Here is a 14,014-nt window from a genome sequence, read left to right as displayed (position 1 = left end):
CAGTATCAAGAACTAAAGCTACAAACTATAACCTCAATCTCCAAAGTAAATAAAACTAAGTCCTATGGAAATTATATAATAGCAATTAACATGTTGGATCTATTCACTGTAGATCCAATATCCTTAAGTCTGCTTTCCTGGTGAGTAAAAGGTAGCATTGATACAATTTTAGGAATTTGTAAGTCCAATTAATTATTACTAACAATGTAAAACTTGAATATGAACAGTCTGTATACACAGAAGTCATCTAAAGACCACTGACCAAAATCCCACTAACACTATAACCATTCAATTTGTCTCTATTAGGTAGAAATTTGATACACATAGAACACTAGAAATAATATTCCTTCTCCTTAAAGATTTAAGTCTGAACAGAACGTTCTAGGGACCTCCCTGGTGGTCCGGTGGTTAAGATTTCACGCTTCCACTGCAGGGGGCGCGGGTTCCATCCCTGGTCGGGGAACTAGGATCCCGCATGTTGAGTGGCCAAATAAATAAAACTAATAAAAATAAATAAACAGAAGATTCTATATCCAATGTAAATAACCAATGTAAATAACATCTAAAAAACCTTGGACACACCAAGAGGTTAATAAAACAAACACGCCATCTCCCTCCTTATAGCATCTATATATGTACACTAGCTAAAAGGCCACTGAAGTGGAGAGTTATTTCATGAACTCAAAGTATAAAAGGTACATGTTGCTCAACGACAAATTATAATTGCTAAACAGAGCAAAAGGACTTAGAATTCCACTAGAACTCAAACTTCTTCCTGGTTTAACTGAAGTATTTTGCAGTGGAAAAAACAAGGACTCAGATAGGCCCTGGGACCTTAAACAAGTTATTAAGCCTGAGTTAGCTTCCCCAAATATAAAAGTAAGAACATATCTGCCTTGTACTGTTGTTGTGAAAATAACAAAAAATATGATATGGGCATAGTACTGTGCCTGTCACAAGAAAAAAAAAGTCCTATTAGGTAGGTAAGTATTAGTAATTATTAATACTTTTCAGATTAATTAGCAAGGAACACTCTTCAAAAAGACAAGGGCTAGGGCTTCCCTGGTGGCGCAGTGGTTAAGAATCGGGTTCAAGCCCTGGTCCAGGAAGATCCCACATGCCGTGGAGCAACTAAGCCTGTGTGCCACAACTACTGAGCCTGCGTTCTAGAGCCGGCGAGCTACAACTACTGAAGCCCGCGAGCCACTGCTGAAGCCCGCACACCTAGAGCCCGTGCTCCGCAACAAGAGAAGCCACTGCAATGAGAAGCCCGCGCACCGCAACGAAGAGTAGTCCCCACTCGCCTCAACTAGAGAAAGCCTGCGCACAGCAACGAAGACCCAACGCAGCCAAAAATAATAAATAAATAAAATAAACAAATTTAAAAAAAAGACAAGGGCTGAAGAAAGTATATGCAGTTTTTAGGCTTTTTGTTGTAAAAAAAAGTCCACTTTGACCACATCCTAGAAACAGCATAATAATTAAGAATCTTTCTCGTAATGGAGATCTGTTTCCTCAAGTGACACACAAAGACGGTCATTTTAGATGCTCCACTAATAAAGTATGTATCACTGGACTAATACGCAAAGGTAGCATTAATGCCAGGAGAGAAACAAACTGTGTAAGCATCAGCACATCACTCCCAACGACTGAGTATTCTGGAAACCAGTTGATAAATGGCATATGAAGTATGAAAACTCTTTAGATTGAATTTAACCATTCATAAAGAATAACCAAAACTAAAACAGTAACTGGCTTAGAATAGACACTTACGATAGATATTGAAGCAGAGAAAGCAGACAAAATATTATATTTCAATGCTTCAACTTTTTAGACCTTTCCTTGATCATCTATCTATCCACGTCATCCTTGATCACGCCTTCTACTTACCCAATCTTTCTTGCCCCGTATTTGTCCAAACTTGTCTAAAGAAATGGCCTACTAGTTTTGTCTCTACTTCTTAACCTCCCTCCGCCACTCTTTAAACCCACTGCAAAGTTTCCACTCTTCTGAAACTGTTAAGATCACCAAATATCTGGAGCAAATGTGACATAATGTTAATTTTTGTTAATTCTGCATGTATATGTGAGTTTGTGATAACATCCTTTGTGTATCTTTTCCAAAAAAGGAAGTACTATTTTATTATTAATAGAGAATACATTTTAAAAAAATATTTAACACTTCAGTTATAAAAGCACCACCACACTGTATGTTCTTTGTGGTGTGAATTATATTTCAATAAAGCTATTTCTTTTTTAAAGCACAACTTAACACACGATCTAGATACAGCACATTCCAACAGAACCTTCTGCCATGATGGAAATGTTCTATATGTGCCATCCAGTATGGTAGCCACACATGGCTTCAGACCACTTGAAATGTGGCCAGTACAACTGAAGGATTAAGTTTAAATTTTTTATTTCATTTTAATTAATTTAAATTTAAATAGCCACCTAAGGCTTTATAGAGAACTTCATTGACAGTGACCAGCCCAGAAATCTAGGATATTAGCAGAGACTTATACATCTACTTATGCGCTCCTCCCTTATGCAACCTCCCCTCTCATGTAGATAATCTTGAATGTTGTTGGTTAATGACTTAATAGTCAAATGCAATAAACAACTTCCACTGCCTAAACTAATCTCTACACTTTTTTTCTACGCCTTCTAACATCCATTATCCACAACTACTACTATGCCAACTGGACTTCTCTGCTATATTCCTTCCTGGAATGTTACTCCCTTGATATTACCATTCTCCTAGTGTTCTACTTAGCCTAACCCCTGGGCTCCTTTTTCCTTTGCCCATCCATCAATTATTCCTATTTTGCCCTAGGCCCATTATTCTCCCCTGTCTCTTCCTCTACTTCTCTCTTCATATATATCCTCTCCTTAGATGATTCCATTTACTTCCATTATTTCAGCTATAACTAATATAAACAGCCTCTATTTCTACCTCAGACCCATTATTTGAGCTTCATGAATGTATCCAACAGCCTGGCTGAACTTCCTGGAGGTTTCACAAGTATCTCAAAGTCAACATGTCAAACTGAATACATCTTCATACCCCTTCCCCTCTCAAAAAAACAAAACTCTTTTCTTATTCCCTCCCTCAGTTGACAGAACCATCACTATCCCCACCCACCCTCTTACCCATGCTTCATTTCTCCTCCAAACTCCACTTAATCACTAAACTCTGCATATTTTATCTACTAAATATTTAAAGATTCCACTCCTCTATTACTGTCCTAGTTCAGGCCCTAGAAATCTCATACCCACACATAAAACTAAACTCTACACATCCCTCGTACTCCTTAAATCCATTCTCCACAATTACTACTACGCAAATCTGCCAATTAACTTCTCTGCTTAAAATTCTCTCCACCACCTACAGTTGAGCATTTGTGTGGGAAGGGTGTGAGGACAGTTGGAAGAGCATGTAAATATGATAATGTCTAGGAACTCTTCAGCATGTTAAAGAGATGATATGCTGCATTTCCCAAACTTACCTTAATCCACAGTGATCTACCAGTCCAAGTAAAAAGGATATCCACAAAGAGATGAATACAGTCATCCCTCAGTGTCCACCAGGGACTAGTTCCAGGGATGCTCTCCAACCCCCACCCCATGGATACCAAAATCCACAGACGCTCAAGTCCCTTCTATAAAACAGTGCTGTGTTTGCATGTAACTTATACACATCCTCCTGTATACTTTAAATCATCTCTAGATTATTTATAATACCTAACACAATGTGAATGCTAATATAAATAGTTGTAAACACGATGTAAGTGCTATGCACACAGCTGCTACAAGTGCAGCAAATTCAACTTTTGCTTTTTGGAACTTTCTGGCATTTCTTTCTCCTGAATATTTTCTATCTACAGTTGGTTGAACCTGTGGATGCGGAACCTGCAGATATGGAGGGCGACTGCATATCATGTTATTTAGCTCAAAACTATTAGCCATGAAGATGATCCTATCATTATCCCAATGACTAATAGAGGAAATGTGTACATCAATAATTATTTGATTCACTAATTCGCTTCACCTCTGTTTGGTTTATATATTAGTGTTTGATTAACACAAGACCATTCACCATGTACATAATGACCAAAACACAGATCATCTGTCACTGAGAAGCTGAACCCTGCCTGCACAAAAGGCATCTACAGAAACAGTGGTTTTACTTAACTAACCTGAATATGACGATTATACCAAGTAGATTTCCAAACACTTTCTTAAATTATTCTTGGAAAAACTCTCACGTTTCTTAAGATTTCTTAAATTCCAGGGAAAACTGTATTTGCTTGTGGTGACAAACAGCTTATCTGATGATTCTTTTCTAAAAATCATTAAGCACATTAATGTAGCACAGCACAGTTAATATGTCGATCTTGTAATGCCGAGACTCAAGTCACAACATCAAAAACTAAATTCTTTATGAACGCCCACCTGAAAAGTCTAAATTAATACAAATTAAGGTGGACATTATACAATCAATTAAGTCAACCACAAAACCAAGCAAATACTAAAGTTTCTCCTCTTCTGCAGAACATATCAATAACCAATCTTTTTAAAGCCACACACAAAATTAAGCCTGCCACCTGTCAAAGGCATAGTCCTCTTCCAAATGAAAACACTCTTAAGAAAAGCTGCTGGCAATTTCTGTTCAGTCTGAAAAACTACTCCCCTCCTTAAGATATAATAAAATCCCTAAACTGACAGAACAAAAAGCTCCTAAAACCCAACTTTAACTAAGAAGTTAAAAATAATTAATTTGTAACAAGTGATAACTTAGAGCCTTCAAAATGGATTTTTTTAAAAGAATCATCGTTTACATTTTTCAAAGTACCTTCACATAGTATTTCAGTTGCTTCTCAACAATCCTGTGAAGTCAGTAAGACATGTTACTAATAAATCAGTGTCACAGATTAAGTTCCTTACTCAGGGTCAGGTAATTGGGTAACAAAGTTTTCTGCCTTTGAGTCGGTTTCCGTTATACAGTGTTGTATTATACCAGAGTCAATCTCCAAATACAAGATTAGAAAATCTGCTGTGGACCAATGAAAGGCAAGGAATATGGATGAAACAACCCCGAGATCTACAACTATTTCTAATAACAGAAAAAACTTAATATTTATCAAAGTATATTGAGCATCTATCGATACTTACATCTTCAAAAAGCCCAAAGACTAGTGGAGTAGACAAAGAATGTACATGATTTTTAATCAATGTGAAGAAAACTATAAGAATGATCCCAAGAGGAAAGATCCTAGTAAATTCGGGAAACTAGTAATTCAGAAAGGCTGCCATTTGGGAAGGTGACAGGTCATGAAATTAGAAAGTTAGGCAGAGGACAGCTAAAGCTAAGGAATTTGAAAACACTGATGACACCATGTTCAACTCCAACATTTCTCCGATAAGTATGGTAGCCAAAGTAAGAGTTCTGCTACATTTTTCAAGCATAAATGTAAACAAATCAAACTTTTCATCAGTACCCTCAAAGATAGCCTAAAAAAGATGCTGCATCATCACAGTTAATATTTATGTGCCAGGCTCTGTCCTAAATGTTTTTTATATATACTAATTCATTTAATCATCGCAACAACTCTGTAAAATAAGTGCTCTTATTACATTCCATTTTACAGATAAGAAACTAGCACAGAAGTTTACCCAAGGTTACACAATCATTAGCTGAGCCAGGATCTGAATTGAAAGGCATTTTAAGTTCTTAATCACTGTGTTATACTGCAGAAAAATAGTGCCTTCTCCAAATTCAGGTCATGCTAAGTCTCACCTATTCCTGCACACTTGACTGACTTATTTTAAACACGGGACCAAGCAAAATGCAAGATGCTAACAATAAGTACATATAAAGAACTGGTACAGCAAAACCTGATAACTAATTATAGTGAATTTTTCCCTAGTATATGAACATTTTCAGAAATTTTAATTTAAACATAACCACTCTTGCTGTTTTTACAGCTTTATCTAAAAAATTTAGAAGTTACCAGAAAACACAAATAACAGGTTTAAGATGACTTCTGAAAATGAGAGCCCCGTTTTACATGAACGTTTCCACAGGGCTTAATGACTAGGATGACTTTCAAATGACCAGGATCTTGCACTAGCATCCAAATGTCAAAGAGTGAACTGAGTCACCAGGCAACAAAAGATGCCCAATTTGTTTTACACAAAAACAATCTCTTGGGCATCCCTGGTGGCACAGTGGTTAAGAATCTGCCTGCCAATGCAGGGGACTCAGGTTCAAGCCCTGGTCTGGGAAGATCCCACATGCCACAGAGCAGCTAAGCCTGTGTGCCACAACTACTGAGCCTGCACTCTAGAGCCCATGAGCAACAACTACTGAGCCGGTGCTCTAGAGCCCATGAACCACAACTACTGAGCCTGTGAGCCACAACTACGGAAGCCCACGTGCCTAGAGCCCGTGCTCTGCAACAAGGGAAGCCACCGCACCAAAACAAAGAGCAGCCCCCGATCACTGCAACCAGAGAAAGCCCGTGTGTAGCAATGAAAACCCAACGCAGCCATCAATCAATCAATCAATCTATATTTTAAAAATGGTCATCAAAAACAAATCAAAAGGGCTTCCCTGGTGGCGCAGTGGTTGAGAGTCCGCCTGCCGATGCAGGGGACACGAGTTCGTGCCCCGGTCCGGGAAGATCCCACATGCCGCGGAGCAGCTGGGCCGGTGAGCCATGGCCACTGAGCCATGGCCACTGAGCCTGCGCATCTGGAGCCTGTGATCCGCAATGGGAGAGGCCACAACAGTGAGAGGCCGGCGTAACGCAAAAAAAAAAAAAACCCAAAAGAAAATCTCTCTTTCCAAGTTCTTACACTAGAAACAACTGTGATATTAAAGGTAAATGAGAAAAGGAAAACATTTAAGCCCTTAAGACTTAAGAACTAACTATATCATTAAAAAAAAACATCAACCTAAATGTAATTCTTTTTCAATAAATCATAATAATAATTTAAAATATATGCAATAAATCTACATATATTTAAAATTAAATCTTACCTACCCAAAATTATCCTGTCCTTAATTCTATTCGGTCCTGTTTAGAAGGGACAAAGGATTACTTCGAACAAGTCACCAATCATTCTTTAATTTGCACAGCAGCTACCCCTGAGTTACCTGAATTCTGCCCATACTCCAAAAATCAGTGACTCGGAGAATTTAAAAACAAACAAGAAAAACTCCAAAGACTATTCCCTGAAATTCAGTTCCTGAAACTAAGAGTTACTGCAGGTTCCTAAAAAACAAGAAATGTGGCACAAATTTTAAAAATACAGGTAAGAAAAATCCTCAATATTCAAATGGGAAGATACAGTTCAATGAATTATTTTAAGAACTATAGCAAAGAAATGTTAAGGTTTCTTAACCACAGAACCACATCCAATTTCTGCAGCACTGACAAACTTTTCATAAAACATTAATATCATATACTCACGATGAGACATGACTCTTAACTTGTGAAAAGCCAGAGAAAAATAGACTATAAGTGTTTTGGAGCTTAATCAAAATTTATGATTTGACCTCTCCTTTCAGGTAGGTCTGGAAACAATCTCATCAATATATCAAGTGAACTCAGTATTTAGAAGTAGCATGGGGAGAAAAGTGCTTAGAGTAGAGCAACCATTCTTGAATCGCCATGTTTTCTTCAAGCAAACTATGCTATGTTTCTTTAAAACGAAAAGCAAAGAAGAACCCTTCCTAAAAAAGCAACGTAAATTCTGCAAAGTCCATAAATAACATTTTCTGACCAAGCCAACAGAGAAGTAAAATTAAAGCACAGCCTACCTAATAAAACCACGTAAAGAAATTTTCATCTTAAAAGATCTCAGTTATCTCTTAAAATCCTGTGGTATCAAAGTATTACCTACATATTATTTATTAAGAGTCAATATTTGTTTTACTAAGTAACTATGCATATTGTGACTCTAAAAATAAGCTTGATGGAAACAAATTTGACTTGTATACCACACTCACCCATTCTCCACCCCAAAAAGCCTATTTATTTCTCCATTTGAAGTGATAAAATCAACACCCAAATCAGAAGTCTGGAATTTGCCATGGTTACAGGATAGGATTTCTCCAAAGATCTGACAGTAACTTCCACGCCAAAACAGAACAGCTTCATTTGAGATTTACTAATTAACCATCTACTGTATTACAAATGCTTTAACATTTCTCAAATTATTAGAATCCCAACCAGTTTAATTTCCGTTCTTTATCAACCCAAGCAAGTCATTTACCTGCTCTATGACTTCAGGTTCTTTATTTATCAAATAAGCAGCTGGGCAGAATAACCTAAGATCTCTTCCAGTTTTAATACACAAGATTTTTAACTCGACAACTGAACACAGTATTTCTCCAGTCCTCCTACAGAAAAATATGCATATTAATAAATATACATTTAGTGAAAAAAGCTTTCCTTTTTTCCCAGTGATTTAGTAATCCCTTGGCTTGTCCTTCAGTTTAGATCCAAAGACAAAAACCCAAACATTAACATATTGAATAGGTTATTAGGCAAAAGTTCTGGCCAAAAAATCATAAACACTGTCCAACTACTGCTATAAAGGATCCTGGGGCTAAGATAATCACATTTTAAAAACCAAAATGAAAAATTGTAGAAGTAGGGTCAAATGACATATATGGAAGGTTCCAAACCAGGGTACCAAACAAATGAACTAGGATTCATTTGGTTCTCCAGCCAAACCCTGAACTAACGTAAAAATGATATAGCGACATTATTATATGTAAGGATAGCAGATATTCTTTTGTTTAACCATGACCATGCCTAGGTAGAGAACAAAAATCTAAAAAGTCATCAGTTCTAGGAAAAACTGAGAAGCTTAGACAAAATTCTTATTCTGACATTAGACAAATTGAGGTTTTTTCCCCCACTGTATCATTAGTTTCAGGATAATAAACTATCAGAAAATTCCAAGTGACAAAAAAGGAAAACACACACATTGCATCCATAAGGTGCTCAACATTTACTTGGGTCTAGTCTTAAGAGAGTAAGGTAACTAATTAAGGAAAAAAAAAACTGTTAAAAAGCACCTATTCAAACATGAAACTATAGAAGAATAAAATCCAGGATCAGTAGCAATAAGCACCTGAGGTACAAAAAAGAAACAGGTGTCCGCCTGTAAACCAAAAGAAATCAGACCTAAGTTTTTGAGTATGACTGACCAGAATAAAGTTATAGTTTCACAATTTTTTTTAAAAAAAGGGCTGCCACCTTCCCAACTCTAAAACACTATAAAATTGAGTAGGTTTTATTTCACAGTGCCTTAGACGTTCTATATCTCTAACTATAAAACTTAAGAAATTACATTCCGAAAAAACCCGTCAGTTTTGAAGTTTACTTCCTTCCACATGTTAATTTCCCTTCACGCTTGATATGGCCTTGGTCATTTGGAAGGTGGCATTCAAAGGGTTAAGTGTTAACATATTAGTTCATGGATAATAGATAAATTCCTAGATCACTCAGGTACTTTCATATCCTAATTCAGCTTGGTCCATTTTCTTGGCAAGAATATGGATACTGGCATTTTTCATGTATAATGTTAAGTGGCTTTTTCATTCAGTTCAACTCTGCTTCTTCCAATAACCTAATGTATGTTCACTTCCAGGTGAGGACAACATTCAATCAAGCTGCTACAGGTCAAGCAACAAGTAGCCCAAACCCAGCTACTTAAACCTAGAATATCCTTGTCAACCAGGATGACACACCATGAAAATCATTTCATTTACACCATGAAAACCTCCCAGAGAGGTGAAAAAGGAAGCTTTGTGACTCCTTTGTACTCCTGGGAGAGTCTGGCTTAAAAACTTTTTACAACAAAGTTAAAACAACGATAATGACATTACGACTCTCAAAGCACATATACAATTTTACATAAGCTCCTGTACTACGCACAGTATAGTGAATGGGCTGAAGACATACTAGTTTTAATTAACAACGTCAGATCACTGCTAGCTATCATAAGGTTTATGCACCATTAGGTGAAACTGTATCAACCACTTACTATAACTTTTTAGTCCCAAATTATTTATCCAGAGAAGGAAGCCTTTCTTACACTTTATTAAATGCCTGTGTGATCACCAACTAAGATATATCCAAAGGAAAGTCAGTCAGGAACAAGGTCGTCCTTAATCTAAAAGGACAGCCTGATCTCAGCAACGGAAACACGCATCTAACACACCAGCAGCTCATCACTGCAGACCCCCCGAGGAGCACAAGGCAAGAAGACTGTACTTTCCTAACTCAAAAACTTCCCCACTAATTCCGTTTCCTGCCAGACGAGTAAAACAATGACGAATAGACAATGCGTTTGTATCAGGATGACTTTCATCACTCCTCCCTAGGAGCAAATCTCTTTGGCTACCAATACTAACTCCTATCCTATCCAAACACCTAGGTGCATGCCCCAAATTCTGGCTTCTCTTCCAAAAGCTGGGCTCCCCCCATTTCGGAGCAAACAATCAGAGAAAGACATGCAAAGGGCGAACTCGGCAAACTGGCCGAACCGAGCCAAATCGGGGATCCAAACCAACGAGAAATAAAGAAGTAGGTAGGGCATACCTGCAGTTCACACCAGGCGACCTCCACGGTGGTTTCGGTGTCCAGACCTTTGTAGACCGTCTTAAAGGAGCCCCTGCCGATCTCGATGTCAAACTTGAGAAAGCGGCCATCATTGGATATTCCCACGGCCTTGGTCTCCAGCTCTTCGATGTCATCCTGCTGCTGGCTCCGTTCCTCCTGGGGTTCCTTGGCGCTGCCGCCGCCGCTGCCACTTCTCGACGACGGGGGCTCCTCTTTGCTCCCCGCGTGGCCGGGCTGGGCAACCTGGCGGTCTCTGCCGGCGCTGCCCGGGGCCGAGGCGGCGGCTGGGCCCGCGGCGACCGGCTCCCCGGGGGCGGCGGCGGCGGCGGCGGCGGGCGGCTGCTGGGCCACATGGGCGGCAGCGGGGGTCAGGGTCTCCTCGCGCTGGGGCTCCGGGGGACTCCGTTGCGGGACCACCGCGGCCGCGCTCGTCTGGGGCAGCGGGAGCGGGAGGCCGGGCAGCTCCAGCGCCGTGGCGTTGGAGTCGCAGATAACGCTGCGGCGGAAAAAGCGGTGCTCGGTGGTGGTGGTCGCGGCCGCCCCCCGGCTGTCCTTGTCCATGGTGTGGCGGCGACGCCGGTACTCCTCCGTCCTGCCGGCTCCGGCGTCAGCCGACGCGGCACCCAATTTCTCTCCCACCGAGGAGTCCGAACTGGAACCATTCTTGGGGGGAGGCGCCGGCGGCGAGAGGAACAGGGAGCCCGGCGCGCTACTCTGCTGGTCGGCGGCGCCGCCAGACATGGTGGGAGCGGGAACGAGGCGGGCGGCTCGAATTCGCAGAAGTGGGCCGGCCCGGGGCGGCGAGGCTGCGGGCCGACGGCCCCTCACTCAGCACTGACTCGGCGGCCCGAGCGGGAGGCGGGGCCGCGGGCCCGGTTGCGGCGGCCGCTGCGGCTCTCGAGGCGCGCTGGTCGGGGGCGGCGGCGGGGCGGAGGCACGGGGGCTGGCGCCTCACGGCCCGCAGCCATCGTGCGGCAAGCGGCTGCCGGGCGGGCTGGAGCGGCGGGGGCGCGCGGTCATGGGGGCGGCGCGGCGGCCCGCACCGAGTCCAGACGGAGGCGGCCCGGCTGCCCACCGCCGCCGCGGCACGGGGAGGGTTGGGCCCTGAGGCGGCGGCGCGCGCGGACCCCCGAGCGGCGGCGGCTCGGCGCGGAAGCAGGGGAGGCCGCGCCGGGGCTCGCGGCCAGGCGGGTGGCCGCTCCTCCTCCCCGCCCTGCTGGACGGCCTCACAGGCCGCCCATCGCCCGACGCGAGGGGCCGACGCGCGACGCGGAGGAGCGGCCCCCGGCCCCGGGCCTCGCCGCCCGCCCCGGGCCGGGCGGACCCCGTCCTCTCTGGGCCGGGGCCGGGGGCTGACGGAGGGAGGGCTGGCGTGGGAGGGCCCGAGCCTGCTGCTCCTCCGAGCCGAGGAGGGCCGGGAGAAGAAGGGCAGTCACCCGGTTGGGCACCTTCTGTCACGAAGACGGGTGCAGAGACGGCGCGAGAGAAACGCGGCGTCCGCGGGCGAAACTCGGCGCTAAATGGCGCCGGGTGTCTGAAGCCTCCACACAGCCCGCTCGAGCCCCGCCCCCCGCTGCACGGGGCACCCCACCCCCACCCCGCTCGCGGGGCTCTCGCGCAGGCGTGCCCGCCCCGAGACCCACTGGGACTTGTAGTTGGCGCCTTGAGGAATGAATGGGACAGAGGAGGAAGGCGCCTACGACTCCCGTGATGCCCTGCGATGGCTTAGTCTGATGCCTGACGGGAGCTGTAGTTCTCTCTGAAACCTCCCCTTCTGGAAGGCGGATGGGAGCGTCACCGTGAGTCGCTAAGCCCCATCCTTCAGTGGGCGCTAGCTAGGAAAATCATGACTTAGGCATTAATTGTGTTAGGAAGGAAGGGAGAAGAAAAGGAGAGGGAGGCAGGACAAGGGGAGAGGCTCCCACCATGCTGTGCCAAGGCGAGAGCGAGCTCTTGGGGTTGCCATGGATGGAAAAAGAGCTGCTGTTCCTGTTTAATGTGGAGCGGCGTTGGTGCCGCGACCGGGGCGTGGGCAGAGAGCCGGGGGAGCTGGACCCCTTTCCTGGGGCGACAGACTTTGTGCATAACATTGATTGGATAGGTTAGGGAACCTCCCTTCCATGGCACTTAAGGCCGCATCCTCGGCTCCAGCCTAGGACAGATATTCTGGCTCTCAAGAAACGGGCCGCCCCACTGCAGTCAAGGGTCACAGCGAACTCCGCCCGGAAAAAGCGCGCAGCACGCGTGGGAGGGGGCGGATTCAAGAAGAGACGGGGTCTAACGTATCTTTGCGTCTTTTACCACAAACTTGAGGGCCGAGTTGACTCGGATGAAACTTAATGTCCGCCTGTGTTTGCTTGGTGCTTAGTAAAACAGCATCCAGCTTCCTCTAGAGGTGCCTGCACGTACCCGTGTGATTGACACCACGGCTTTGGACGTGCGGCTTTCTCGAAAGCATCCTTGGGCTCCCGGGACCTTTGCTCCTCGCAGCCACTCAAGATGGTGCAGGTGATGAGCACCAGGGGGCGCCCGACGGAGGAGGAAGCCAAACCCAGATGGCGGTTGAAAGTCTAGCCCAACGATAGGAGCGGGAAGTGCTGAAACGTGCGCAGCCGCGCCGAACGCGCGCGCTCCGCTCAGTCTCGGACCCCCGAGCCCGCTGGGCACCCGCTCCGGAGCGCACGGCCCGTGCGGCCGCACAGGGAGGACAGCGGTTGGAAGCAGCCGGACGTAAGATTCCTTAGCGCTTAGTTTCCTAGCAAAGCCCAAACGGGCTGCATGAGCTCCACTTGGAGAAGTTTGTCTCTACAATTCATAGCAATTCATCTGATACGTAGAATAGTTACACTACTTCTCAATTTTTTGTTTATCAAAAGCTACCCTTTGAGGTATACAAAAACAGTTTGCTTTAAAACCGATGGTTAGGTTTTATGAAGGTGGAAGATTATGAACATTTTAAGATGCGAGTTTAGTAGGGGCCACTAGAGTCTTCAAATATTAGAGTTCCATTGTTTTAAAGAATATCCCCTTCACTCGTTTGCTATGGTAACGGCAAATATCATTATGGTATATGTATTAAGTGGTTTGTCTCAACCGTAAACTCGGTGCAAAGCAAGGGGAGAAATGACTTTAAAATACATTTGTATGGTACTTCTTGAGGCAGCTTCTTAGAACTTGCACAATTGTTGCTTTACTAGGAAAAGCAGTCTACTTTAAAACATGAGACAACTAATTATAAATTGATGAGTTAAAGGGAGATCAGTAAATCACAATGTTCGTGTTTTGGCACCATTAAAAAAATGAGGATATTTCTGTGTGAATGGTCATTAAAAGCCTTTATTACTACCTGGCCCTGCTTACTGGGCCATGAAC

At 43.6% G+C, this 14,014-nt stretch overlaps 1 protein-coding gene across 3 annotated transcripts in view; it reads right to left on the bottom strand.

Moving 5' to 3' along the window:
* Positions 1 to 11,383, bottom strand: part of WNK1 (WNK lysine deficient protein kinase 1) — a 132,953-nt gene extending 121,570 nt beyond the window's left edge. For all 3 annotated transcript variants that reach the window (XM_065888287.1, XM_065888288.1, XM_065888289.1), the window contains exon 1: positions 10,622 to 11,383. In XM_065888287.1, coding sequence (XP_065744359.1) covers positions 10,622 to 11,383 — 762 coding nt within the window. The remainder of the gene's footprint in view (positions 1 to 10,621) is intronic.
* Positions 11,384 to 14,014: the final 2,631 nt, after the last annotated feature.

The sequence above is a fragment of the Phocoena phocoena genome, chromosome 11 (assembly GCF_963924675.1).
Source record: "Phocoena phocoena chromosome 11, mPhoPho1.1, whole genome shotgun sequence".
NCBI classification, from domain to species: domain Eukaryota; kingdom Metazoa; phylum Chordata; class Mammalia; order Artiodactyla; family Phocoenidae; genus Phocoena; species Phocoena phocoena.
This window is presented reverse-complemented; position numbering and strand designations above follow the sequence as displayed.